Raw genomic sequence first — 22505 nt, forward strand, 5'->3', positions numbered from 1 at the left:
AATTTTAAAATCAAATGCTGAAGTTTCAGTCTTGATTATGTGCATTAGTCTCTGGTTTAAAGCCATGATTTTCACACTAAGAGGTGAAAGTGCTACCATGAGCGTTCTTAGCAGCTTTCAATATTCTTTAGATAACGTTAATGCCACTGTTAAGTGTTAAATATTCATTTCATTGTTATTATTTAAGGGCATTCTTTATGCAGGTTGGAATTTCAGCTCTAAGGTTTCCTATGTGGCTGAACAATTGCATCACCAGAAATGGTGAAAAAATACCACTCAATGTTGCAACCATTGCAACTGTTGCAAACTGCCTGAACTCCCCTGTATCACATAGTTGTAGTCAGGACCAAATGAGTCACACTTCTACAAACCTCTGTGGAAAGAAGTACAGAGGAAAAATGCTTCAGATTACGTTTGTTTTGATTGTCTTCCATCAAAAGGCTTACCTTTTGTGATATGAATGCAATATCAACCCATTCCAGAAATGAAAACAATGTAGCATTTTCAATCTCTTTTTGAAGCTCTACTGTCCTGCTTTGGTTTCATTAAAAGCAGATGGCAGGAGAATTTTCCCTCCTATACAAATTGTTATTGAATGGTAGGCTTTTGCAACTTGTTAGCTCCACACTTGAAGAAAATTCACCAATATACTTCCTACAGTGCTTCGCATTGTCTTTCCAATCAGTTCTTGTCAGGCTTTAATTGATAACTAAACCTAAGCTTTGTGTAAAGCATTTCACAAGATATTATTTACAATATGCCTTACTTTATGAGGTAAATACATTACATTTTCATGAATCGTGACTGTACATTACATTTTATCTTGTAGACACCATAAATGCAGGCAGTATAATGACAACATTGGGTTTTGTACTGTTACTGCTAGTTTCTCACCTCCATTTGTAGGTTATTTCATGTAATTATTCATAAAGTGATTGTTAACTGGATAATCTTAGTCATCTGTATAATTTGATTCTCAACTACTTGCTTTAATTTCAATAATAGCTTTTGTAAATCTAACTATTTAATTGTTAGATATTTTCATGTGAATTGCCTCAACCTCAAATTCTTACTTATTACTATTGCATCATCATTGTAGGTAGTTTTCTTTGTCTGTCAATCACCAAACCTGAGGTTGAGTTTTCTCAATACAATTCCGGGACATGAACATTAAAAAAAATGATGGGCAAGAATATACCCTCTGATATATCATTGCTGCCCCACACACTCATGTTGCATGAAGAACCATGATTAGACACCAGCTCTCCTTACTTGGAAATCTGAAGATGCTGGTGTGTCGGAGATAAGTCACAAAGCAAATCATATTACAATGGTGAGAGATACTCTATAATGCTGCCAAGTAATGCATAGTTTCTGCTTCTACTCTTCATTCATAGCGCCATCAACTGTGAAGAAACCTAAATATGATTTTGCCACGTGTGGAAAAATGGATATAATTTGGTCCTGTGGATAAAGAGGATTTTTTAAAATCATTTTTTCTTCATTTTGTCTTGACCTGAGACGTAAAGGAAAGATCTAAATGCTGGAGGCAGCATTGAAAAGGACAGTGAGGCTGCTAATTGCCTACAGTCTGAAAACTGAGTTCTGAATTCTAAACATACCCAAGCCTTACATGGGAGCAAATGAGAGGAGGCTTGTTAAATGCCGGTTGATATTACATTCAGTCCAAAATGTTAATCAGGAGCATTATTTTAATATAAATTCAGACTTCAGGACAAGGGACAAAAGTATAAATTGATAAAAGACAATTCAGGACTTTTGGCTGGGAACTGTTCTTCGCACAAAGAGCTATTAATTCAGGAATGGAGTTCCAGGTGGTTACTGGAGGCAAAAACTCGAGAATTAAGAGAACCTCGGAGTCAATTGGAAGCTATGTTACTGGAGCACCAAGACTGTCCAATTTCACCAGAATAATATCTCCTGTCTCCATCCCTGCCTGAGCTCATCTGGGGCTGAAACCACATCCATACCCTTGTTACCTCCAGACTTGACTGTTCTCCTAGCCAGCCTCCCATATTTCACCCTCTGTAAACTTGAGCTCATCAAAAACTGTGACACCTGTGTCATAACTCAAACTAGGTCCCATTCACCCATCGACCTTATGCTTGCTGACCTACACTGGCTGCCAGTTAAGTAATGGCTTGATTTTGAAATTCTCATTGTTGTTTTCAAATCCCTCCATGGATTTGCCCCCTCCCTTTCTCTGTAATGCCCTTCAGTCCTACAAACCTCTGAGATAAATATCCTCCCCCAAGTCTGGACTCTTGAGCAACCCCCAATTTTAATAATGCCACCATTGACGGTTATGTCAAGTGCCAGGGGTCTGCAATTCCCTCCCTAAACCTCTCGCCCTCTTTACCCCACTTTAAGACACGCCTTAAAACCTGCATCTTTGACAAAGCGTTTGGACATCTACACTAAAATTGTTTTATGTGTCTCAGTGCCGAAGTTATTTGCTAACGCTCCTGTGAAACACCTTGGACATTTTATTACATTAAAGGTGCTATATAAATGCAAGTTGAAGTTGTTGGGGCTGTAAGCGTTTAAAAATGATGAATGAATAGATTGCATTGCCTCTCCGGTCTCTACTTTGTGATTTAGGTAGAGTTAACATCAATGTACATCTTGCAGTGTGACAGTGCAACTGGACCATCTTCATATAAACATGCTTGACTATACAAAATTATATTTGCATCTGATGATTATTTTAACAGATTGTAACAAGAAAAGAAAAGCATGCAGAGAGCTGACTCCAGGATTGCACCTGGTGTAACAAAAATGGATTGTTTTTCTGATGCAGTCATCGCATACAACATACTTAGTCTTCGTTTGCAATACACGGCCCGTTAATCAACTGCCAGAAGATTGTCCCTGTGAATTTGTTTTTTGACCATCAGGTGATAGGCTTCAGATCCATTCTTACAGTTCCTTTTATATGGGCCCATAGCTATTCAGTAAATACTGAAGACCATATTGCATTAATATGAACTTGATATCAAAGCTGTTTGTCGTCTACTCTGTCCTACTAGTGAAAAAAATCAAAGCTTCGATCAGGAGCAGCACCATAAAAGATTGAAGGCATTCATCGTTATTGATTATATTTTCAAAGCAGGTAACAACTAAAGAGGGTGATAAATACCATTCTCACTCCTCAAAACTTCAGGTCACATAATCTCTAATCAAATATTCAAAACTCTGCTATCAATGTCCAAACTCAGTACCATTTGCCCATCTGACGACTTGCATCGGTCCCTGGTAACTCTTCGATTTTAAAATTCTCATCCTGTTCTTCAAATCCCTCCATTGCCTTTCAAATCCCGTAATACGCGTGGTACTGAATAGCGTTTAATACATCACAATTATCTATTGAACGTGAGTTACAACAGTGACTTGCATTTATATAGCGCTTTTAATGGAGTAGAAAACTCTAAGGCACCTTTGAAAAGTATAATGAAACGGAGATCCTTTTGGTTCTCCATATCCGAAACCTCCTCCACCCCTACAATTCTCCAGGAAGTCTGTGTTCCTCCAATTCAACCTAAATCTCTGGGATGATTTCCCTAAACCTCTCCATCGCTCTCTCTCTCTCACGGCACTCCCTATCATGTGGTCCCGTCACCATACTTTTGGTCACCGAGTCTAATATTTCCTCCTCAGACCTCCGTTTGATTATACTTTTCAAAGATGCCTTAGAGTTTTCTATTCCATTAAAAGCGCTATATAAATGCAAGTTACCCGTTGTAACTCACGTTCAATAGATAATTGAGATGTGTTAAACGCTATTCAATCTCACTCCTATTAAGTGATGAAAATTGCTATCACGCCTTTTTTTTGGAGGCGTCTTTTACCAAATGAACTAAATGCATGTCATTCTCAAATTCACAGATAAACATTTTGGCGTTAATTGGGTAAATGTTATTTGTATTGCAGAGCGTGTGTACACACATACAGACACGCATTAAATACTTCCATTCTATCCCGTGCCCTTAATGTTTTTCTCGACTGACTCTCGATCAGGTATTTTGTTTATCACAGCGAAAGCTTTGGTCTTTTTTTTGCATAATTTGTGCAAAATGAAAGGCTGAAATATTATTCTGGGGCACAGCCTGCGCGCACAGATTTTGGTGAAATTGTACTCGTGCCACCAGCAAAGCAAACGAACGAGCCCAGGGGCACAAAACAACGCGGTTAATAAAGTGGCCATTCTCCTGTTTCCCCCGGTCAACTGATCGGGTTAATTGATGTTCTGAGTGAGTGATTGTTCTGGAGTATTATCTGCGACAGGCGGCCACTCGGATACTGACAACGTGTGTTTTATTATAGGAAAAGAGTTTCACGCTTTAATTTCGAATTACAAAATGTCCATTAGATTACAAACTTCGTTTGCACTGACAACTCTATCCGAACAACTACAGCTCCGGGCTGAAACCGAGGTGAATAAATGTAAAAGCAAAATACTGCAGATGCTGGAACTTTGAAACAAAAACAGAAAACGCTGGAAAAACTCAGCAGGTCTGACACAGCATCTGTGCAGAGAGAAAATGTAGATAAATGTATGTAGCTAACAGACGGAAAGATTGAAATTTCCCCAATGTGTTGTGACTTCACATGTGTGTCCAGTAGAAATCAGAACTTCTCATTAAACATGCACAAAACTATAATTATAAATTCCTCCTTGAAGTGTTACCTTGCAAACAGTAAAAACAAAAGTACGTAAAATAGTTAACTGAAATCTGGTGGTGGTTTGGGGGCGGGGTGGGTTGTTGGGCACAACTGAAAACTGATTTTCACTCTCTGAGGAACATGTGCGAGCTCCTCCTCAAGCCGACTGGAATAAACCTTTATTTTTCCCCGTGAACATCCAGTGATAAATAGATCGATGCGTGCAGCGCAACTTAACTCCTTGGATCTAAGGTTTGATGTAAGTCTGTCTTTTTTGATCTTTAAGGGGAAACTTAGTTGGACTGCGTTGCACATATTAGATTCGCCTGCCTTTGATTACGACCTTGTCAAAGGGCGATACTAATAATAATACTCATTTTAGTCTACTCTTCCTTATCAGCAAAACCGAGTCTTGGCCCGACTGAAGCGTACTGCTCCCATTGCAGAAGTGGCTGTGCGGAATGAGTAAGTCTCACCATACATGGAATGATAAGCATGTTCTGCATGAGCCATCACCTTTGGCTGCTTCTGGCTGGCTTTGTGTCACATGTTCGAGACCAGTTCACCGCTCCGACATCACCTGGGTTCTCAGTGCATGACAATTGTGTAAAAGCTAAAGAGAAACGGCGACAAAGGAAGTGAAAATAATTACAAAGGATAAACCTTCCAAGTCTGAACCAACCTTGTGTCGAGCTACCAATATCCACCCCCGCGCCACACACCCCCCACCGCCCCCCCCCCCCCCCCCCCCCACCACACACACACACACACACACACACAGACCAGGTCTGACAGCTCAGGAGTTAGACAACTGCACCAGATAACCCACTCCCCCACCCCCGCTCCCAACCGCCCTGTGGACAAGTTAGGAATGAAGCATGTCTTCATAGCTGGAAATGGTTTTCTGTTTTGAATAAATCTGTGTCATGCATCTCTTGATTTTCTCAGTGCGGAAGTTTTCTGCATCCAAGAATAACTCGGGTCATTAAATGTGTCCTGTGAAAAGCCCCAGAGAGAGTTCCATGGGGCAAAGAAAAGAGCCGACACACATTTAAAGCAAGATTTTCAACTTGGGAGTTGGGTGACGAGCTCCCAGAGTGGATAGTCCTGAGTAAAATGTTTGAACGTGCCTCAATCTGGAGTATCCGCTGTTTTATTCACTCAGATTACATTTCTAAAACACAGGAAGTGGTTTTTTTTTCAGAGCAAAACTGTTGGGAGTTACACAAAGCTGAGCAGTTCCCACTTTGCTTGGCTTTAACCCTGTGCGAAACCATTCGGATTGCAGTGGTCTGTGATGATACAGAAGAAGAGGAGCGAGTGCATCTCCGCCGTCAATATTAGCGCCACACTCCGCACTTCACCCAGATCCAGCCTCTGAGGCGCCCGCTCCTGTACGACCTTCTCTGTTTCTCGCCCCGGGGACCCACCGCTGCTCGTGAGAGCTGGTAAGAAGCGCTTTGTTTAAAAATAAATTACATTCTCAAATCGTCGAAATCGTGCAACCCCGTTGCTAAAATCCCGTTTTTAGTCCCTTTCATCAAAACTCCGCTAAACTTTAGGTGAATGCGATTCTTAGCTCGGCCTACAGACTCTGTCATGCACTTTGCATGAAGCGGGAGGGTGGGGGGTGGGGGTGTGGTGCATGAAGATGGCCTTAGACTTGCACTAGCCTTGGTCGGTAGCTCTCCCTAGATCAATGTAACCTTACCACAAGTCCAGCTCAGTTCCGGCCTATCTGCTGCAACCTTTCCAAAATTCAGGATTAGCACTGGGGCGCCACTACCTTGGGGCGAGAGTGTTTGTGGGGGTAGGGAGGGGGGTGGGGGGGGGTCAGAGTTTTATTAACCGGTGGGACTACATGGTAGCAGTCTGTTTATGGTGTCTGGTATTGTATGTGCCGAATTGGCACATTGCAGCTCCGACATGCTGCAGCTTCGCGTTGCTCAACTTCTACTTCCTGTGATATGTTTTATACCCTGACATGTATGATTATAAAGTATGAAACATTGGACAGTGTAACTCAGTGACAAACAAGTCAAGGGATAAGGTCTTTTAACTTATTTGCTCGAATTCAGGACATATAACAACCTCTAAAGATTTACACAATCATTCGGTGAATTAAAATACAATTTCCCTATTCTATATAAACCCCAGACCTGTATTCCCGAGCTGCATACATCTGCCGCCCCGTTTGCTTTTTTATCTGTCATGTATATGCAGTTAAGGGTGTGTTTAGTTCTGGAGCCTGGGGTTACAGGCGTGTGTCCCGCACCTTTTATCGATTAACACAGCCACAGATGGATTCACACGTTCCTTCTCCCACGTTTATCGGCCGTGTTTAAAGCAATCCTTGTGACCAACACGGTGACCTTGGCTAGTCTGGGGTTGGGTGAAGAGGGATGGAGTTTGTTTTATCAGCTGAAACATAACAGACTGAAGGCAAATCACAGAGATAAAAACAAAAAAAAACTGCGGATGCTGGACGTTTGGCCAACTGAAGGCTCGCTCAGGAAGCACCGCTCACTGCGAAGTGCAAGCGCAACTTGGTTGTGGGTTCATCGTGAGAAACTGGATAACTCACTAAGGAACCCGAAACCTACTGCAAGACTGGTATTGTTTCCCGCTCGCAAACCTTCCCAACAGACTGCATGTCAATGCTAATAAATATTCGGAATTATAATTGGGGCCCAATCAAAGTTTTATTTTGATGCCTGGGCGAAGCGTAAACTGACCTAGAAATCCGTTGCTAGAAAACGAGCTGACGGGCCTGCGTTTGGGTCATGTCAGCTGTGATCTCTAGCCCCAGCTCGCTGCAGTGGTCTAAAGATGCCCTGTGCAGTGAGAGGGAATGCACTCAGCTGGGTTCTTTTAACCATACAAGCGAAGTTAAAAATCGTGAGGAGGCAGGGGCCTTAACACAATTGTGACATCCTCGTTCTGGCTTGGACGTATCAAACTCAGCCCTACCTGTAGTATAACAACTATGTCAACATCTTTATCAAATGTGCTTTGAATGTTGTTTTTTTTTCTCTCTCTCTCTATCGTTGCCCGCTGGGGCACCTGACTGCCGCTAAAGGCTGCCTGTTCTGTTCCAAATGCAGGTGTAGAGAAATCTCCATTTCCCAGCATCTGATTGCAGGAGTTCACTCGTTTAATCTACTTTTCATTCCCGTATTACCCGCAACAAGCTTTTACGAGCTTGCACAGCCTGCACTGTGGTTAAGCAGAAGGGTCTTTCCCACCAACCATTCCTATTTCATGTTGCAAAATAAGTTACGGAAGCGAATTGAGAAAAACAAACACAAAGCGTTCGCTCTGTGAGAATCTCGGCACAAGATACACGGAGGGCCCCAAATAAAACCAAAGCCTTTAATGCGAATTAGCTAAACGGGCTGGCGGAGCGCTCATTTATTATACAAGCACAATGTGTTGCCTCTTTTGGGTTGATTATACTAACACCATTTTCACATATAACATGCTTCTCATTCATTATAATGTACATTATAACATTAATGAAATGTGTAGCCACATCGATCCTCACCCACTGAAGAGTAAGGTATTCCTTTAGCTAATATCACCACCATCAACACCTCTTTGTCCTTTTGTCAGTGACATCCTTTGGTTATCTCCACCTATCACTGGCCCTCTATCCAGCTCTTCCTGCCCCCCCCCCCCCTTAAGCCATCTTATATTTCACCTCTTTTCTATTTTTACTTAATTCAGTTGAAGGGTCATACGGACTCGAAACGTTAACTGTGTCCCTCTCCGCAGACCTGTGAGTTTTTCCCAGGTATTTTTGTTTTTGTTTTGGATTTCCAGCATCCGCAGTTTTTTGCAGTTATCCCTGGTGTCCTGGCCAATATCTGTCCCTTAATCAACATCACAAAAGAGATTATCTAGTCATCATCTCATTGCTGTTTGTGGAATCTTGCTGTGCTGTGCTCAGTTAGGCTGCCCCATTCCTACATTAACAACTGTGACTACACTTCAAAGATACATCATTGCCTGTAAAGCACTTGCAGACGTTTGGCGGTCGTGACAGGCGCCATATAAATGCAAGTCTTTTGTATTTTCTTCCTATTCGTTCCAAATGTTAGTGGGACAAAGTAAAATACAAAATGATGCCGATATTAGACACTACTCCCAATCACGTCGAATGTAAAGATGAGTCATACGGGGAATAAATGAACTACCCCTGCTTTCTTGTGTGAAGCTACAATAGGCCGAGGAAAAGGCGATAATGTTCACCTCGCCCAACAACATGTCACTGATGCACCTAGGCTTTGGGAACTGGATTCTCTCAATCGGACTATCGTGTGGTCAGCGTCGGACTTTTTGTTTTATCTCCCATTCTGTACACAAATTCCACCCCGCGCGCCACATGCACAGGTTACGGGGTAGAGCCCAGGTTACCTGAACCATAAACAGAACTTCCAATAGTTAACAGCATGCAGAAAACTGGGTTTTTCTTTTCTCTTCATTTTTTTTAGCCGGAAAAGCAAATAAAACATTGCTTAAGCGTCACTGAAATTTGAATCAAGATGAGGCAAAACCAAATTCTACATCAATAGGTAACATCAAATCAATGACCAGGATGAGGCAGCCGCGTCAAACTATAATTTGCTGTCGGATTACTTAGCGATACTTAACATCATATACTCCAGGCTATGATCTCAGAAGGGAAAGGGGCAATGTAAATAAATTTGGTTTTAACACAGACGTTAAGTCCTCCAAGGACTTGTGTTTGCCATTTTGCTACAACTTTGTTAAATGGTAAAGAATACAGTTGCAATGTTTATTGTGGCAGCGACTAGTCTTTTCGGAGCCTAGCTCAATTTCAGGTCCAGAGAGAATCATTCTGTTGATGGAGTATTGTGTAACAGAGTGGAATAAATAGTGTCACTTATCCCGGGTGCTGTCAGTTTGATTTCCCAGTGGGAGAAAAAGAGACCTAAGATTAATCTGAGTGCGGTAGGCATTGCCCCGTCCAATCAGGTTGCAGGGATTTGTATGGCGAGCTTTGTGTTACCACCTGGCGCAACAACACCTGGTAAACGGCCAGCCCGCCTGCGCATGCGCCGAGTGCAGTCAACCAAGCCTATATCTAACCAATGATGTGCAATCACACAGAGCTCAAATCGAAGACTCCTCTCTCTCTCTAAAAAAAAGATTCAATCGCTGCCGAAACTGATTTTCTCCAAACCCGCAAAGCGGATCTGCCCCTCTCCCTTGTCTGAGGCTGCGAGATGCCACGATCATTCCTGGTGAAGAGCAAGAAAGCGCACAGCTACCACCAGCATCGACACATTGAGGATGATTACAATAACAAGCTGGAGCACATCCTGGCAGATATCTGCTCAGGTAAACGAAAGATTTTCAGCAGAATAAAACAGAAATACTTAATCCAAACAGCTTTTACTGGTGTTACTGCAAGACAAGGCCTGTTATTGGTCCTTGTGCTGTGACTATGTAACATGTAATCGGAAGGTGACTAAAAGCTTTAGAATAACGCCTAATCTGTTTTTAATTCGCCGATTAGTTCTCTCAACCTGAGTAAAAATCTGAAATATTCGAGTTTTTACAATTCTCTAGTATCCGCCTTGGATTATTGGCGAAACTGGTGAACTCAATGTAGCTTTAAATATATTTTACAGATTCTGCGCTTCCCTATAGTCTTTGCCTGCTTGCCAAAAACCGTTCAGTTTATTAGTGCTTTTTCACGGCGGACGTTTTTTTTGTGAACACTTCTGGTTAAAAGAAGGTGTGAATAATTTAGGGGACGCCTTATAATGGTTATTTTTATCCGAACAACAGGGCGCCGCAGTTTTAAGTGGTGGCTTTGAAATATTCCTGAATGACATGTAAAGCTCTGTAGAAATACAAACCTTTTAATATTTCATTTTTAATTGCATCATTATTTATACATGTGAAAAGTCTTTGAAATATGAAAGTTGCGCGATCAACCTAATTTATTATCGAGGGCACGATGCAAGTTACACCGCTGGTTGATGTACACCTTTGTACACCTACCTTCTGCTAGTAACAGACTGCGTTTAGTGCTGACTTATTAAAATCTGATGACAGCAAACTGTTTTCTCTTTACAATTGTACCGCCGGTTTAATAAGTTCAATTGGCCTCCCCACCCTTCCCCCTTCCCTCAAATGTGATTACAGAGAGCAGGATATCAGAAGATGCTGTCTATTGCCCAGATGTCCCTTGTGCGGACTCCAAGGGCAAATTTTCGCCGAAACCTCAGCTGGTGGAAGCGGCTGACGTGCCAGAGTCTCCGGCGAGCTGTGAGGGCAGTGTCTGTGGCAGAGCCCCCGAGTATGAGAACTTCTGGAGACCCCCTTCTCCATCTGCGTCACCAGGTAATACACAAGTGCCGCCGATCTCCGGAACACGACTGTCAACTCCAACTCCGGCTGAACAGATCAGTGTGTTAGAATGATAGGATATGTTCGGCGGCAGATGAAGCCAAGTAGGAAAGAGGCTGATAAGAAATCACTGCCCAAATTTCCTCCAGTAAGGCACATTTATACAATTAGACAAACCTTACCAAATTGCAATTAAAAAGGGGGAAATAGAGAGAAAGGGGGGGAAAAACACGTCCTAAATTTGGATGGGTTTTGTAACTTTCCAACAAATGGTAAATATTTTAATCAGATTCGGAATTTCGTTAAAAAGAGCGTCTTGAGAACTGCGTATCATGTATCACATGGCGAATATTTCCTAATGCTGTACTGCAAGTTAATGACCTGGTAACTGCCTTACTCCGAGTGAGACTTTTGTTGTCAAATTAACAATTAACACATATTTCTAAACTCCATGTTATGCTGTCCATAGACTTCTGACCAGTTCAGTACCTCTAAAATTCAGAAGAATATTGCATGGTTCCAATTCTTACACGTTGTAATTAAAACATACTTTATTCTGCCTGTAAGCATGTTTAATTAAACATGTAATTATTATACTGTAATATCATAGGGAATTGTTTCATTTCTTATTTTTTCGTTTAGTCTCTGAGAAATCTCTCTCCCCGTCTATGGAGGAGAGCCATCCATTTGCGTTACCCTTCAAGCAATACGGATGGAATAGTTACACAGGCTCTGAGTTGAAGTACCTGGTGCAGAATTACCGCTCCCCAGCTTTGGAACGGAGCTCCGCTGTGGGGCTCTACAGCGAACGGAACTCCACCACTGGCCTTTACAGTGACCTCGTCCCCGCCTCTGGCCTCTACAGCGACATTGGCACTGCCCCCAGTCTGTACAGCGAGCGCGGCTCCAGCTTCCACGAGAAAAGAAGCGAAATCAAAGCAGAGTCGGAGCTTCTTTGCACCCGGTTGCTCCTGAACAACGGCTCTTACAAATGCATCAAATGCAGCAAGGTATGGCACAACCCCCAGTGACGCTGCCTTCCGACAGCCTCCCCTTGGAAAGTCTCCTCTAAATCTGAAGTCTTATCCGTGACACACTGCACTGCCCGATGACTAGTTGCATTCTATGGATTTTTTTTTGCAAGGGTTTTCCATCCCTCTGTTTTCTCCGCAAGTCACCCACTGTGTCCGATCTAAAGCTACGCCTTCCCTGTATTACTGAGAGCCAGGATGTTTGCAGTAATGCTCGGGGATAGCATTCCATCCGGCCCCTCCGGCCTCTTCCTCCATTCAATAGATCATAACTGATCTGTGCCTCAACTCCAATTAGCCCGCCTTTGTTCCTCAGCCCTTCATTCACTTACCTAGCGAAAAAAAACCCTATCTTCACAGGTAAGGATGTAACTTTAACTCCAGTCCCTCCCCGTAGCAGTAATGCTGGGCTCAGAATGCAACAGTTTGGGGGACTGGATTGGCATGCCCAGTCTGTCATTCACCGCCACAAGGTGTTTTTTTTATCACGTGGTGATGCACTTTACCACCCCCACCCCACCCATAATTCTTAATACTAACAAGATACCTCGAGACAGATTATGACGATTATAGCCCCCAGCAGTGAGATAGGGGGAAGTATCCCACTGCCATATGATAACATCAGCTCCAGATGTTTGTACTTGCCTGGTACAGCAGTAAAGAGTTGGCTCCTTTAAGAGAGAAGTTAGGCATTGGAGAAAATCGACCGAGGGGGAGGAGACTGCAAAAAATGGAGAAAAAATGCAATGGACAGTTTTAACACCATAAAGCACTGAGCACTCTTAGTTGGCCCAAAGCAACCTCTCCCTCACAAAGAGCCTCAAAAATATTGGAATTAAATTCATTAACTGAAACTAAACAAAGATGCTTCAACACTCACTAATCCAACTCTTGGTGACACAACAAATGCCCAGCAAGCAGCCACTCATAAAATGCTTCATATTTTCCTGCAAATAAATTCACAATCAGAAATTTTATTGGCTCCTAAATTAGGAAACAAGTAGCATTAACATAATAAGCATTGCATCAGTTTCATTCTTATCATGTGTCTTACATCTGTTGTAGAGTGATTTTATATGGTCCATTCTAATGCACATTCGGATGAAAGGATTGACTTATTTCCTGGAACTAATTGGAGATTATTCCCTCAATAATCCTGTAGTGAGCAAATGGTTTTGGATGGTGGGTGGAGAATGTAACTATTGTAAAGTAATCACAATTGTGTGAGACAGGCTGGTCTGTCCTATCTGTAATTGTTGGTATGTTCGCATAGCCTTCTTGTGAACATTATCATACATCTGATATATGGAGTATTATACCCCATTTGTGACTAGTACAATACTGGCAGTTGCCAAAAATAAAGAGAGAAAATTAAAGTAAAAGTGGGCATGAACTAAGACTCAGAGCTGACAGAATTGCAGGCAATAATTTCATATTGGAGAAATCAGATGACCTGGAGCCACTTTAGCTTTGTTCATGTGGTTATTATCACCTCATTTCCTGTTTCATGACATCACAAGAATCCTTTGATAAGATCTCTGTAAATTGCTGAAAAAAGAGATATTTTTGTCAAAGCTTTTTGTCTTGCACTGATTCAAATGTAAGGGGAAACAACAATTTATACTGTATGAGAAGAGAGTACTGATTGGTTAGCAAGTGGACTCTGATTGGTAGAAGTGTTGCAATGGAGAATGCAACAGGTGCATCAGAATCCATGTGTCAACCAATCAGTGCTCTCTTCTTGTACAGTATAAATTGTTGTTCCCTTTACACTTTGTCCTGATGAGTGCAAGACAAAAAGCTTTGACAATAATGTCTCTTTTTTCATCAATACTCAAGTGTTGTACTACCAAATGACTATTTATGTAAATAATCAGCCCTTAATCTTTTTCTTTGCTTCTTATAGTTTCATTCAGCATTAAATGTTCTGGTCTCATTAAATCCAGTCTGTTGAGAATCCTTGGGGGCACTATCAATGGCAAAGGCATCAATTATTTCAGTGGAGAGCACAATATGATTTGTGTCATAATTTTCCTTATCTTGCAGTATTCAATGGGGCAATTTATTTGCCCATTTTAATTCCACCTTTTGTTTCGGTTTAATTCTGATTTTGTAAACTATGTTAATGGAGCCCAGATATACTAACTAACATAGGGTATATAACAACAGCTGCAGAATGCTGGAAATTCTGAAATAAAAATAAATGCTGCTGAAAACACTCAGCAGGCCAGGCAGCAACTGTGGAGAGAGTAGGTTTAATGGTTTAGATAAATCAATTTCCTCAGAACAGATTCTGATGGAGGGTCTCCATGAACAATTGTACCTGCCATTGTAGGTGAATGTGCGATACAAGCATCTAATCCTCCCAATGGCGTTATAATACTGTTCATCCAAACTGCTTGAAATCCCCTGGTATTGTGCTGCATAAAATAATGTTAAAATAATACCGTTGCAGTTATAAGATGATATAGATAATCTCACATGCTTTGATGCCTTTCCCAAATAACTGACAAACTTATAAGCTTATACGGATAAAATTCTGCTGAAAACCAGAAAATGCTGGAAAAACTCAGTAGGTCTGACAGCATCTGTGGAGAGAGAAAAACAAGCTTAACTTTCCAAGTCACTTTGTGGTACACAGTCCATAAGCTCAACTCGGACCTTCCATTTGCTTGTCATTTTAATTCAGCACCTTGCTTTCACACTCACATTACTCTCCTTAGCCAGCTACAGTGTTCCAGTGAAACTCAATGCTAGCTGGAGGAATAGCACCTCATTTTCTGATTAGGCACTTTACAGTCTTCTGGATTCAACACTGAGTTCAACAATTTCAGACCGTGAACTCTGTCCTTCATTTTGATTGCCATCTTGTTTTTTTTTGCTTTCAGACAGAGCTGTTCATTATATTCTGTCATTAACACTCACTCTGGACTAATGCTTTGTTTCTTTACTATAACCATTACCATTCCCTTTGCCTTTTGTTCCATGACAGCTTTGTTACTTAATCTCTCCCGCCCTCTAACCTATTCCATTTTGTTTGTCCTTCCCCCTTCCCACTTTCAACAGCATAAAACCCATCACATTTCTACCTCCCTTCAGTTCCAAAGAAGAGTCACATTAGATTCAAAACATTAATTCTGTTTCTCTCTCCACAGTTGCTGCTTGACCTGCTGAGTTTTACCAGCACTTTCTGTTTTTATTTCAGATTACTAGCATCAGCATTATTTTGATTGTATAAAATTCTGAACAACTTTTTAAACCTTCCCAAAATAAGCTGCTGTGTGTAAGTAACCGAGACCATTAATATGCAGCTTGATTTGTTAAACATATTAAAAAAGATTCAAATCAACATAAAGATTAATATTTTAATATCAGAACCCTAATGAATAACTCATTAATTCACAGTACACATGGAGTGAAACCCTTCAATGTTTTAAATGCATCTTAACAGTTTTTAACCGGAGGGTATTGTATCCTGGCCCCAGTAAGTGATTACAAATGTTTGTTTTTGCAGTGAAGTGTTGGTCAATCAGTAGTAGTTTCCAATTTTTGTCAATGTGCATGCAATTGCATTAATGGTTTAGATGCTCAGCTAGCAGTATGACTCTGGTCCACCCTTCACATTTCACAGTCTTGCCTGAGTCTGCTCATCGTGATTACTTTATCATCTGAAGGAAGCCACTAATTCCTTTTCCTGCCTCTGCAACAGGTGTTCTCCACTCCTCACGGTCTGGAAGTCCACGTCCGTCGGTCTCACAGTGGCACCCGCCCCTTCGCCTGTGACAGTTGTGGCAAAACATTTGGCCATGCGGTCAGTCTGGAGCAGCACAAAGCAGTGCACTCACAGGTAGGGGAAGTCCTGAAAACTGGAACTGCCTGCTAGAGCACACCACTCTTAGTATCATCCAACTGAACGTGAAGCACACTCATATATAAGCAAGCCCCAGCAGAGCAACGCTCCATGCATTCGAAGCAATTAATTCTTCTTTTCATTTATTTTAGACAAAACCCACATATGAGTATTATTGCAGCAGTATTTATTTGCAATGTTAAGCATTGTTTTATGAACACTTGGTGGAAGCAGATTAATAGTAATTTTCAATGGAGAATTGAATATACACTTGAAAATGAAGAGTTTGCAGGACAATAGGGAAAGAACAGGGGAGCGTGATTAATTGGGTTGCCCTTTCAAAGAGCTGGTACACAATGGACTGAATGGTCTCCTCTATACTGATTCAATAAGTAGACCAGACAATAATCCATTTTAAAAAAGGCAAATATTGAGCATTTTTGCCTAGTTATTTTTCATTGTCACCTTTAAAACAATTAAGTTTATAATCACTTTAAAATGATAATTTTTGAATGTAATCTCAAATCTATTATGAAGGACATGGTAACATAGCACTTGAAAAATTACAATATGATTAGACAGAATTAACACAACTTTATGAAAAAAAAATCATGTTTAACAAATCTATCAAGAGTTTTATGAGCATGTAACTAGCAGGGCAGATGAAGGACAACCAGTATATTTTGATTTTCAGAAGGCATTCAATAATTTGCAGCATGAAAGGTTGCACAAGATTAAGGCCCATGAGATTTAGGGTAATATATTAAAATGACATGAGGATTATTTAACAAACAGAAAACCGTATAAGAATAAATGGGTCATTTTTCAGGATGGCAGGGTCTAACTGATGGAGATCCACAATTATCAGTGCTTGGGCCTCAACTATTTGCAATCCATATCAATAACAGATGAAGAGATGACTGTAATATTTTCAAGTTTTCTGATTATGAAAAGCTAGGTGGGAGAATAAGCTGTGAGGAAGACATGAAGAGATTGCAAAGGGATGTAGACTAGCTAAGTGAATGGGCAAGAAGCTGGCAGATGGAATATAATGTGGGCAAGTGCAAAGTTAGCCACTTTGGTAGGAAGAATGGAGAAGCAGAATATTTTTTCAAAGGCGAGAGACTACTAAATGTTGGTATTCAAAAGAATTTGGGGTCCTTGTGTACACGTAACAGTAAGTTAACATGCAAGTAGAATAACACATTAGGAAGGCATCACCTTTATTGCAAGAGGATTGGAGTATGAGTAAGGAAGTCTTGCTGCAATTATATAGTGCTTTGGTGAAGGGGGGGGGGGGTGGTGGTTGCACAAGGGTTCATTAGATTGATTCTTGGGATGAGAGCTGTCCTTTGAGGAGAGATTGAGTAGAATGGACCTATATTGTTTAGAAGAGTGTAAATTTAGAAGAATTAAAGGTGATCTCATTGAAGACTATATAAAGATGAGAGGGGTGATAGGGTAGATGCTGAGAGGCTGTTTCTCTAGGCTGAACAGTCTAGAATTAGGGACACAATCTGAGGACAAGTGTTCTGCCATTCAAGACTGAGATGAGGATCAGTGTCTTCACCCAGATGGTTGTGAATCTGGCATTTGCTCCCCTGGAGGGACTGTGGAAGCTCAGTCCATGAGTATATTCAAGACTGAGATGGATAGATTTTTGAATACTCGAGGAAAGAAAGGAATATTGGGATAGGACAGAAAACGGAGTTGATGTAGACTTTCAGCCATGATTCTACTGAATGGTGGAGCAGGCCCGATGGGCCGCAGGGTCTTTATTTCTCACGGGCTTATTTTTTTTAGAACTTAGAAATATTCTCACTGAATTAGAACTTTGTTACGTCTTTACCCTGTATTTGTATGCATGTCACTTAAAAGTGTATTGTACCACCCAAATTATTATTCGGGGGTGACAAACTGTAACACCATGCTTTAATTTCACGTTGCAATTTCATTCCGTTTCATCAGGAAAGGAGCTTTGACTGCAAGATCTGCGGTAAAACTTTTAAAAGATCTTCCACATTGTCCACACACTTGTTGATTCACTCAGACACCAGGCCTTACCCCTGTCAGTACTGCGGGAAGAGATTTCACCAGAAGTCAGACATGAAAAAGCACACCTTCATTCACACAGGTGAGGAAAAGCCGGCAAATGCTTCGTGGAGATGAAAGGCCATTTAACTTCCAGTGCCACTTTTAAAAGAAACATCAGTGATCTGAACCTGAATAGGAAGGGAGCCAGTAAACTTTCTGATCAGTCCGGAGAAGGCGGGACATTCAATTAATGTTCAAGTTTTTCAGAATAATTCTCACTTGGCACTCTATAATATGTAAAATGAAACGTCCCACATCAGTTCAGATGAAAGGTCACAACCAGAAACATTAACTCTGTTTCTCTCTCCACAAGATCCTGTCAGACCTGTCGAGTATTTCCAGCATTTTCTGTTTTTATTACAGATTTCCACTGCCCTATGCGTGTCTTGTCCCTTTATTTTTTTCAACCAGCATTCACAAAAGCCCAATTTCCCGTTTGGGTTTTGTGTGCGTTTCATTCTCCACAGTTTGCACTGTAACTCAATGCCGGTACAATATTACATCTCTTTGTGAACAATTGACTGACGAAAGAAACGGCGTTTGGCAATGATTTCATTAATGGCATCTGTTTAATAATTGAATCGTGGCAATCCAATCAGTGTAGCTTAATATGATCCGCCCGCTGTTTATTCAGAGCGGCTCGCTGTAAGATGATTACCTGGTATTATTAGCCTGGCCTTGATTTAGCGGCCAGAGAAAATGACAGGTGAATCACTCTTGAAAGTGGTGGGGTGAACTAGATGCTCAAATCGCCTGCCATGCGTAGATTGAGGTGACAATAGCAGACTTTACATAAGCAGGGCGGCCTAGCCGATGATCTGATTTCACATTAAACAGCAACATTGTTGAAAATACGGTGAGGTCTGTCAGGGTCCTTCATCCAGTGATAAAAACAAAAAACTGCGGATGCTGGAAATCCAAAACAAGAACAGAATTACCTGGAAAAACTCAGCAGGTCTGGCAGCATCGGCGGAGAAGAAAAGAGTTGACGTTTCGAGTCCTCATGACCCTTCAACAGAACTAGGTGAATCCCACCCCTCTCCTTGGATTCACCTAGTTCTGTTGAAGGGTCATGAGGACTCGAAACGTCAACTCTTTTCTTCTTCGCCAATGCTGCCAGACCTGCTGAGTTTTTCCAGGTAATTCTGTTTTTGTTCCTTCATCCAGTGCATCGACACTAATGTTTCACAGTCCATCTGATTAACACAAACTGTTAAAAAAAGGATAGAACGTGAAACTAAGATTAGAGAAACACAGCATATCTGTCAGGATCTTTAATGCCTCTTAATACATGCATCGTTAATACACCTTTATACATCTTAATACATCCGTCTGCTCCCTTTCCAATTGTTTGCGGATCGACTGCGAGGTTCCAGCAGTTTGTTTTGATTTGGTTTAAGATTTTGTCACTTGTAAATTTCCCCTTTTTAATTCAGAAAAATGAAGGCGGTTTAGATCGGTGTAATTTGATGAATCTTGGTTAGTTGAATGATCTATTTCTAGTCTGAAGAGTAACGAACGTCGCTTCACTAAGAATAAAACTGTGTGAAAAAGTGACGGGCGAGGACAGTCTCACAATTAGCTCAGTGAAGGAAGAATGTTACCAGTTAACATTAACGAAAAAAACACAGCAATGCCAACAAAATCGTAACGAATTTACTTGTTACAGACGGCAGATCAATATTGAAAGGGTTTAACATGTTGGAGTGCGAGTACAATTCAGGAGAAAGTAAAACATAATAACTTGCACAAATGGGGACTTCAACCAAGAGTAAAGAGCGGTCACTGTTTATATAACAATCTCATTACTCCGGTAAATATGCGACTAATATTGGAATAAACCCAGGGTAAGAATTGTCAGTCTGTTCATCCCGCCCAGGAATAAAAATCAGCACCACATTCAGAACAGACGCAGGGCCGCAGAGTTATATAACTAGCTGGGTAGCTGCATCTCCTTATTTGGCTGAAACTTACTTCTGAGAACAAGCTCAAAGCTAATGGCCTTGACCAGACAAACTGCAGCGAAAGTGATCACGCATTTACCGGCGGCGCTATATTTACATTATTTTTGTGCTATTTAAACCAGAATACCACCACTTTCAGATTATGCAGGGGATCTTTTTAAAGTTTCAGCAGTTTTTTTTACCTCATTAGAATACAGTCTTCTACAAGAGGAATTAGCTCGTTGCCTTTGGCATCATCGTGTTTAATTGGACAACAGGAAACATACAACTGCTTTGCAACATTCGATAGCATCAGAACGATTTTTTTTGGAGGGGGGAGGGGGAAGAAAACGTGTTTAATGGTTTCCAGGTTAGGGAGTTCACGTCCTCTCTTTATTCGTTTTAAGCGTTGAAATTGACACTTCACTCCCCCCTTATAGTTGTTATCACGGTATTCAGCATTTATGTACAGCAAATTGGACACATTTTCAGCTCCCGATCGTGCAGTCGGTTTTCTTTATTAAAGCCAACAACAGGCGGTAAAATTCAAACAAGGCGGGATGCATTGGGTGGGGAGGGGTTCCCTAAATACACAGTGTGTGAGGGAATCGTAAGCATATTCTGTACGAAGCTATTTTTGATTTCACAACGCAAAGGTTTTACACCATGAAAGGAGGTATTTATCTTTTCTCACGGTTAATTAAATATATGTTGACATAGAAGGGGCGTAGGTGGTATTGTCACTGGACTGATGTGCCAGAGACCCAGGGTATTGCTCTGGGAACCCGGGTTCGAATCCCACCAAGGCAGATGGTGGAATTTGAATTCAATAAAAATCTGGAATCAAAAGTCTAATGGTGACCATGAAACCATTGCTGATTGTTGTAAAAATCCATCCGGTTCACTGAAAGGAAATCTGCCATCCTTACCTGGTCTGGCCTACATGTGACATTGCCGTGGTTGACTCTTGAAAATGCCCTCTGAACAAGGGCAATAAATGGTAGCCAGCGACACCCACATCCCAAGAGTCAATAATAAAAAAAATATATGTGGCTACATGTTCGAAAATGATGTGAATTGTATCATCATGCTTAACTATATACAATTAAAGGATAAATATTAATTTACTATCCGCGCATGTTGGATAAAGAGGTGCGATTCCTAAGTAATGAATTACTGTCCCGTTATTTTCCAGGTGAAAAGCCTCACAAGTGCCAGGTATGTGGCAAAGCTTTCAGCCAGAGCTCGAATCTGATCACGCACAGTCGCAAGCACACTGGCTTTAAGCCGTTCGGCTGTGATCTGTGTGGTAAAGGATTCCAGAGGAAAGTGGATCTCCGAAGGCACCGTGAGACACAACACGATTTAAAATAGACCGTGAGTGAAAGGCACTAGCGGAAAGCAAATAGCCTCGACAGCTGGGTAGCAGGACCCAGCTTTTTAACCCCACTGGGATGTCCAGTTGTGCGACTGGACACCGCACGTGAAAAGCCCCCACCAGTGACTATAGCACGTGTGTGGCCTCGGGTGCCTCCATGTACCACTGAGACAGTATCAGATGCAAACTGAGGACCAGGGGAGTTTTACATGTGGAGCAATGTGCCTTTCTATAAACACTGCAGTCAGCTAAATGCAATATTCTGCCTCGGTAAATTTTACTTAATCCCATTTACAACTTTTACTTTAAAAATAAACTGTCCGACATTCTTACAGTGTTAAAAGGTGAAATGTTCGGAATCACTTGTTCAGTAGAAAGTTTAATTGTTCAAATCCCGCATTTCCTTTTTAAAATAGAGAGAGAAAAGTTGATTATATTAAAAATCCCTTTGAACCCGTGGCAGAGTAAACTCCGGTTCGGTTTACTTTCTGCATTTGCATGTGTATTTAAATTGGCCACACAAATGGGCGGGTTTTCCGACAAGTGTTTGCTGAGGTTGGTAAAAATCGCTTCAAACTTGCACCCAGTAAACCAGGAAGGTCTCACAGTTTGACTCTCAGTCATGAGCCTGAGAACATGACGTTATCACCCCCAGCCACCGGGTCTCTGAGGGTCTGAATGAAGAGCATTGTTCCACCCGCTTGAAAATGTCAATGCAACTGAACATAACGGGCGAAATGTACTTTGTAAATAGTTTGATCCAATATTTACTGGTAACCCCTAAATATTTACTCTTGTTTCCCAAGAGATGAAAGTTAAACGCACTCAGCATAGAAATCAACTTAGATGTTCGAGAGGGCAAACGGAATTAATAAATTATTAAATCAATCACTCATTCCCTCTCCCCAAGAATATATTTTTGTGTCTTGTGGTAGACTGGGGGAGGGGGGGGGGGGGGGGTTGGAAACTATTGTAATGGCGGGTTCTAATTTGTGATGCAGAGAGGCGGTAAGATTTTAGGCCATATTTTAACTCATTCAAAAGCCGTGCATTCGCACAGTTAAAATCGAGCCCTCCGCCTAGTGCCCGCAGTTAAACGACAACAACGAGGATCACAACCATGAATTAAAAAAAAAACTTAAAAT

At 41.3% G+C, this 22505-nt stretch overlaps 1 protein-coding gene across 1 annotated transcript; it reads left to right on the plus strand.

The window, feature by feature from the left end:
• Nucleotides 1-5936: 5936 nt before the first annotated feature.
• LOC121289002 (zinc finger protein Gfi-1-like) lies at nucleotides 5937-22276 on the plus strand. Its single transcript, XM_041207874.1, has 7 exons — nucleotides 5937-6131; nucleotides 9817-10047; nucleotides 10861-11058; nucleotides 11707-12074; nucleotides 15805-15942; nucleotides 17914-18079; nucleotides 21178-22276. The coding sequence occupies exons 2-7, from the start codon at nucleotides 9933-9935 to the stop codon at nucleotides 21354-21356; spliced, it is 1164 nt and encodes a 387-aa protein (XP_041063808.1). The 5' UTR covers nucleotides 5937-6131; nucleotides 9817-9932; the 3' UTR covers nucleotides 21357-22276.
• The last annotated feature ends 229 nt before the right edge of the window (nucleotides 22277-22505 follow it).

The sequence above is a fragment of the Carcharodon carcharias genome, chromosome 16, assembly GCF_017639515.1.
Source record: "Carcharodon carcharias isolate sCarCar2 chromosome 16, sCarCar2.pri, whole genome shotgun sequence".
NCBI lineage: Eukaryota > Metazoa > Chordata > Chondrichthyes > Lamniformes > Lamnidae > Carcharodon > Carcharodon carcharias.